General features: G+C 48.6%; 1 protein-coding gene across 7 annotated transcripts in view; it reads left to right on the top strand.

Moving 5' to 3' along the window:
- Positions 1–3,634, top strand: part of NDRG3 (NDRG family member 3) — a 64,034-nt gene extending 60,400 nt beyond the window's left edge. For 5 of the 7 annotated variants that reach the window (XM_015647568.2, XM_015647567.2, XM_015647563.2 and 2 more), the window contains 2 exons: positions 1,560–1,598; positions 2,095–3,634. In XM_015647568.2, the coding sequence (XP_015503054.1) occupies positions 1,560–1,598; positions 2,095–2,273 (218 nt within the window). In that variant the 3' untranslated portion in view covers positions 2,274–3,634. The remainder of the gene's footprint in view (positions 1–1,559; positions 1,599–2,094) is intronic. The other 2 variants (XM_015647570.2, XM_015647569.2) reach the window with 1 other exon arrangement.
- Positions 3,635–7,427: the final 3,793 nt, after the last annotated feature.

The following is a 7,427-nucleotide window of genomic DNA, read 5'->3' as shown; positions in this document are numbered from 1 at the left end:
AGGTAGGGTTCACAAGTTGATCCCACTTTTCAATGGCCTAAACTGCTGTCAATTCTCAGCAATGACCGATAATTGGTCAGGAGAAAAGACTCTAGGCAGTTCCCAGAAACCTCAACTTTCTTAAAGGTAAAGTAACTCCATGACACTGTTCCTCTCAGACTCACCGGGGTTAAACAGTACTCCAGAACAAATCCCTCCAATGGCAGAACAGGTTCCTGGGTGACTTCTGAGGCACCCAGGGAGACCAGAGAGAGCTGTGCTTTGCACCAGTGCATGTCCTGTCTGTGGGCTTCCTCCCCATGCTTGGAGGCAGAAGACATTGTCACCTGAGTGTATCAGACTAACAGCTTCTCAACTCCCCTGCCCGTGGTGTTCCTGAGGAATTGGAGAAGAAGGGCTTCTTTACTTTTTTATCTCTAAGAAGGGCTTTACTACTCAGGAACATCAGGAGAAGGGCTTCTTCTTCACTACAGCAGCTTTCTTGCCTGCTGGGGACAGGAGTTCCCTTTTGTGGATGATGAGCCTTCAAAAACTGGAGTCAGGGAAGGGGTTAGTTTGTGTGGCTGGCTAACCACTCAGCATGGCCACTGTGAGAGCTGGGACACTTGCAGTGGTCTCCTCACAGATTTGCCAGCTCATGATCAGGGCTTAGGAGAACCTGTCCTTTTCCTCAGGTAACACAGACATGTCAGACACTCATGTTTTCCAATATTGGCCAAAGGAGCCTGATCCTGCAGAGGAAGATGCTGTGTGAGGAGGGTCCCTCAGCCTCGCTGTTTCAATGTTCATGTCTTTTGTGTTCCTGGTGTTAGTAAAGTCAGTAAGTGCTGTTGTCAGAGCAAGGGCTTCAGCAGCACTTTGGGGGTCAGCTCTCTTGTCAATAGGACATGCAGCACTGGAGAAAGACAGGCCAATTTTCTCCTTTCAGAATTAGTAGCTGGTCCCAGAATAGTTTTCCCAGCTTTCATGGGCAAGACTCTGGGACACTGTGGAGCGTGGTCAGTTCTCTTGGGGAGAACAAGATAGAAGCAAAACACAGCTGGGCACTGCTAGGAATACAGAAACCAGTTCTCCAACAGCTGTTCCTGTGCATGCTGTACATGGGCTGAAGCAGCTGGATGTACTTCTGCTGACACTGCAGGTGGAAGATAATGGCTTTGAAGGAGACTTTGTAGCAGGAGTCTGATGCTGTCATCCCAAAGACATAAATTTCTGTCCCTTATCTGGAGTTACACAGTATACCCCACGGAGATAGTATCTATGTTGAGCAGAAGTGGGGTGTGCGGTGGGGAATTAATGTCACCAGGTACAGTGTGATTTTCAGCTAAAGGCATTGAAGAAATCTGGCCCTGATGGATTTTTAGGTGAGCTTGACACCTCCATGAGATGCTCATCAACAGCCATTCTTACAAATCCTGGGAGCTTTCAGTGCAGTGTACAAGCTGGGAATGGAAGGAAAGGTAGCTGGGGGTCCCAGGAGTAGTACAGCCACTAGTCACACCACAACTAATTGGCTCTTTCCTGTATTCATCCCTTTCCTTGTCTCATGTTGTTTCCAGTCCCTTATGTGCAGCTCAGCCACCTAAGCACTGAGTCAGGTACCTCCAACCGTGCATCCACTTCGGCCCCTGTCTGTGTGCTGAGTGGAATTGTTCTCTTGATGCTTTGCTCTCAGCATGTCCTGCTGTGGGTGGGCTGATCATTGTATCATGTGTGCCATGGGTTTCCACCTTTCATTTGTATTTTGTTGTTGTTGCATGACTTCAGCCCTGTGGTTTTCTAGAGTGATGAGACTAACTTTCAAAAGGTCATCCATGCCACAACTGCCTCGGTTTGCACAGACACTGGCCATGGCTGCACTTGCAGATGATCAGGTACACTGCTGGCATTTGCTCACCTTGGACCTTTTGAAATTGGGCCTTAAACATCTTGCTTTAGACGTGCAGAGACTTAATTTTGGCAGTGAAGAGTGAGTTTTCTTCCAAAGGGTACAATGCTTTCTGTGCTTACCCAGTGACACATACCTGAGTGACTGTGGTCCTGGCTTCAGGAAGCGCCTCCTTGTCTGAGTCCAACATTTCTTCTCTCTTGCAGTGCCAGCAGCCAGCATGACCCGGTTGATGCGCTCCCGTAGCCACTCCTCCTCCAGCGTGGGCTCTGGTGAGAGCAGCCGCAGCCGGTCTCATGCCAGCACCCATGGGGAAGGGAGTGCTGGAACCCCAGAAGGAATTGACCTCCAGGCTGCACCTCAAACCATGGAAGTATCCTGTTAGGCAGGAGCCCCTCTTCTGGATTCAGACAGCTCCACTCACCCCACTGAACCCACTCAGAATTTAGCATTTCATCCGACATGGCATTTACTGTTCTCTCTAACCTGTGCATGCCCATCTGAGCAGCCACCTCCTTGGTATTCTGTACTTGACATTACTTTGATCTTTTCTGTATCATCTTGGCATCAGAGTCTCTTTAAAACTCATTGACATTCCACAGTCTTAGTAAGTCCCCTTACTGTACATGCTGATGCCATCTCCTGTCTGTGCTGTGTATCAGTCCAGATGACAGCCGTTGTCTCCCCTCTCCATTTAAATATAATTTATGTGGCTTCGTGAGGTTTAGAATTGCTTTTTAGTTGTGCTTCTGCTAAAGGACCCTTGTGGTGCAGTTAGTATGTCATTGGTGGGATGTGGGAAAGTAAGACCACAAGGATGTGGCACTCCAGGCACTGGAGCAGGCAATGTAGTGCAGAGCTGTACCTGGGATGCAGAACCCACTGGAAGATCTGGGTGTCCCTGGAGCTGTTTCACATGCCACGCAGCCTGAGAAAGACTGAGAAAATGGTCAGAAATATGGTCTTACCTATGTACGTGTGTTAAGAAGGAGTAGTGATTTCTTACCCAAGCCTCCTGAAAATGCAAAGCAATTAACCGGTAAACTACACTACCAAGGTGCACTATTAACCCAGTACAAGGGATTAAACTCCAGCAGCCCTGGCTCTAGACCACTTCTGCAACCCTCTGCTGACCCAGCAGAAGGGAGGGATGCAGTGACACATGGTCACTGTTCTACTCTGGCACAGGTGAATATTTAACATTGAGCAGGTTATGAAATGGGAAGCACTGCCTCTTGCTAGGTGGAGATCCCAGAATCTCCTCCACTGCCATCTCTGTGTCCCGCTGCTGCTGCCCCAGGCAGGATCTCACAGGGTTATGTGGCAGCAGGAAACACCAGTGAAGGTGACAGCCAGCATTCACATACTCCAGTGAGTCAGGTCAGAAAGATGAGCAGTGAACACCTCTGTGCAGGTAATAGTTACTGTGTTTGTGGGATTCACAATTGTGCTACCTTTTTACACCTGGTTGGGTCACTAAGGGTGAACAGCAGATGCCTGCTACAGGCCAGGGTCTGGTGTTAATGGGAGAAAAGGGATGAGTGGTCAGGCTGCTGCAAGTCTCAGTTGATAAGCAGTACATGGTTTCCTCACTGCTGAGCAGCCCTGACCCAGTGGGAGCCAGCTCCTCCCAGGGTCTTGCTCACGTTCTGCTCCATTTCAGGTAGGGAATAGGACCGGGAGGCTCTGCCTGAGGGGGACTTTGTACCGGTTATTAAATAAAGCTGTAACTGAGTTTCATTGTTACACTGTGTGTTCTTGTTTCTCTTGGCACGACCTGCACCCCTGGGGGTTTTCAGTCCGAGTCTCTTCTGCTGCATGCGGCAAACTTTCCCCAGGGCAGGGAGAGGACTGGGCACCCTGCACCAGAATAATGTGGTTGGCGACCTTGTGGCCCCTGGCAGAAGGCTGTCCAAGGGCATTGAAGAGCTGGCCTCTGCCAAAATGCAACTATAAATGTCCAGAATGGAAACAGTGACAAGTTTGCAGCAGCACAGGCAAGAACCACCTCCCAGCAGCCAGCAATAAGCCACCTGCTGTCCCTGGGGCAGTGCTCTTCACTGGTATGTTGCACAAACATGACACAACTAACCACTGTCACAGCACAGGAGAACAGAGCAGTTTGGGCAGCTGGGGGATGTCTATTGACACATCCACCCTACAGCTGGGCACAGGGAAGTGACATCCAGTAGCCTGTCATGGAACACACCTGGTTCTTCACCTGCTGCTTACCAGGCCCAACTTCTGCTCCCACTGTTAGGTGTCACCATAACCTATGGAGAGCCCCCTGGGGCCTGGACTGTCTGAGACCTTGGGAGAGGTCGTTGCAGAAATAAGACAGTGTTCTCATGAATTGCAAACAGGATGGAAAGTGGGGATTGAGAAAAACTGGCCAGTTTTATCAATGAAAAAGTAGTGGCAGTTTACTGTAGTGGTAGAAAGGGATTAAATGAGCAAAACCAGAAGTCTAAGTCTCTAGGAGACAGGAGACCATCAAACCTGCCCCCTGGACACAGTGTGAAGTTCAGTACTGCTAGATGCAAAGCACCATGTGTAGGAGAGGAGCCATGTAGGTGCAGCAGTTGGGATCTAATGCCGGCTGACTGCGCCCAGGAGTGGTCCTGCCTCCAGAAATACAGCCTTAAAGAAAGGAAACACAATATTTAAATGACAGTGAAATGAGTTAGAGGAAATTATCCCACAGCGGGGACTGGTTCAAGTGCTGTTCATGATGATGTGGACAAAGAGAGCTCCAAGCTCCAGACTGCTCCTGGACCAGGAGCCCAGGTTAGTGTGGAGATAAGACTTTAGCAATTTGGAAGAAGAGTGATTTAGCAAAGAGTGCAGTTGTGTGGCTCACAGACAAAAGCCAGGCAGGATCTGTAGTGATAATTGGAAAGGTTTAGTTGTAAGATAACTGGGAAAAGTAGACTTGTTTTTATTAAGAAAATGCTTTACTGTTAAAAAGGCAAAAAAATCAAAGGAGAATACAAGGTGAAAAATTAGTTTATAAAGGGACCAAGTGTTTGGGTGCCATGAACTATGCCTGAGCTTAAGACAGCCTTCCATGGGCTTGGATCCTGATCCCTACTGGCTGCTCGAGTGTCAGCTGGGGGCTGCAGGGCATAAATGTGAATTCCCACTCCTCAAGGGCAGCCCAGAGGTTGGAGTAAGACCTTGAAAATTGGTGGAATTTCCTTGAGCTTTCCCTGCCCTTGGGAACTGGGTTGCCCAACAGAAGGGGCAGGCAAATGGAGCCACAGCAATTTCCTGTGCTCACCCTTAGGCTGAATTCCCAAATGCACAAAACCTTGGGACAAATTCATTCAGTGGCATGTCCAGCCCAAGATCACAGATTTCTGTATTGGTGGCTCCTTCAGCAGTACAGGGTGAATCTGGCTTAGCTCAGCTCCAGGTTACTGATGGTAAAATGCAACTCACAGCCATGGGCTGAGGTTTCTGCATGGGGGCTGCAGGGCCTGAAGTGCTGGGGGATGGTGGGGATGGAGGGGAGAGTTCTGGGAGGGTACCCAGAAATCCATGGACCAAGTGCTCTGCTGCCCCCAGCCCTGGGACCAAGCCACAGCCAGCCCCTGACCCTCACACCTGGCCATGCTCCTTGACAGAAGGTGTTATAGATACATATATTATTGGCTTTTTGCAAATATTAAAATGAATGTTATATGTATAATATTGGAAAACTTTACTGTATTGATACAGTTTCTTTTATTTCTCTTATTGATAAAAATTGTGATTATATATATTAAGCTGTAGCATGGTATTAAAATATAGACTGCTTTTGTTCATATAACCCAGAGACTGAAAAGATAGTCATAAACCCTCCCTGAATTCTTAAATTATCTTACCCAAATGAAGACAGCAGTGACCAGAGCTCCAAGGGAGGAATTTATTGAACCTCTGTTATTGGGGAGTGTGAGACTCAATGGAGCCAAGAAGATTGATCTGTTGGTCAGGGGGGAGTTGAAGCTAAACAAAAGAACATCTAAAACTTAAGAGGAATGTTTCAATCATACATAAGCATTTATGAATATGCAAGAGATTTCTCTTTTTAAGAGACAATCCTTTGTTAGTAAGGCGTGTTCCTGGCTGAATGCTGAGGCATTTGGCCGTATTTGTTCATTTTCCTCTGTCTCCTAATTGTCTTTCTATTAAACTTTTTAAATTTTATATAAAAAAAATGTGAACCTCATTTTTCACAAAAGGGATGGAGTCAAACTCTTGGTGCCAGAAGATGCTGTGAGGAGCAACAGCCAAAGACTGAAAATTGGAAAGCTCAAGATTGATGTTGGGATTTTTCCTTTTTTTTAAGGCTGAAGGATAGGGGACTGTGGGATGATCATCCCACAGTGGGGTGGGATGTCCATCCTGGAGGTGTTCAGGGTGGAGCCACAGCAAGGCTGTGTCAGTCACAACACTGAGGAGGACCAGGACTGGGGCCATCAGAGGCTCCCGCTCCTCCAAGCAACAATTGTTTGGTCTAAACTCGTGAAACAGCAGGTGGCTGTGCCTCACTTTGCCTGAAGCCTTAGTCCTCCCCACCAGATCAGATGGTGCATTTCTGCTGCCCTGGCCAGTGGGCACAGAGGGCTCCACAGCCCCTCCTATGGCCTGAGCTATCATGCTTTTGTTGTCTGAGCACTATGCTTTTGCATCCTACATCCCCAAGAACTACAGTGGGGCGGCACCAGCACTTCCAAGAGCAAATCAGTCATCTCCCAAACATTATCAACTACTCACAAAACAGCACTGCTGAGCTCAGTGCAGGCTCAGGGGAGTTCTGAACCCCAACTGCATCATAAGGCCCAAAAGCTCTGTTGAACCTGTTTCACACTAGGTGATTACGATTGACCAGAAGCTTTCACATTTCAGCACAAACAGAACAGGATGTGCAGCTGCAGCAGGGCGAGTATCTGCGAGTTCACACTGCGAGGGCACAGCAGGAAATCATGGGGGGGACACAGAGGGGCTCAGTTGGGCCATGAGTTCAGAAGCTGCTGAGAGCAAATGCTGAGGAACTTCCTCAGGGCTGGATTGCAGGGAAGGGGGTACATGTGTACATCAGAGGGTTCTGACCTCAGGCAGCGGGGGTGAGGGACTGGGCAGTGGTGGGGTGGGGCGAGGGTGGATGGTGCTGGCTGAGACCAGGAGTGTTTGCTTTGAAAGGTGAATGGTACACACGCACAGTTTGGTTAATTAATTAACCATTAATTAATGGTCCCATATCAGCAGCAGATGATAGGGCTGAGGATGGAGATGGAACAGAGCTGGGGCTGCTCCCACTCATTAACCCAGGCCAAGCACAGACAGGCTGGGCAGTGCTGGTGTGGGGCAGAGCTGGTGTGGAGCAGTGTTGGGTGTGAGGCTGTGCTGGTATGGGGCAGTGTTGGATGCAGCACTGTATTGGGCAGGTCCATGAGCATCACACTGTTGAAAGACCCCCGAGCTGTTCACCAGTCTTCACAGAAGTAATCGTGAATGCCGTTTATTTCTATCTTTAGCACACCTTTTATAGGGTTCT

The sequence above is a fragment of the Parus major genome, chromosome 20, assembly GCF_001522545.3.
Source record: "Parus major isolate Abel chromosome 20, Parus_major1.1, whole genome shotgun sequence".
In the NCBI taxonomy this organism is placed as follows: Eukaryota; Metazoa; Chordata; class Aves; order Passeriformes; family Paridae; genus Parus; species Parus major.
The sequence above is the reverse complement of the archived record's forward strand: the minus strand, read 5'-3'. Positions and strand labels throughout refer to the sequence as shown.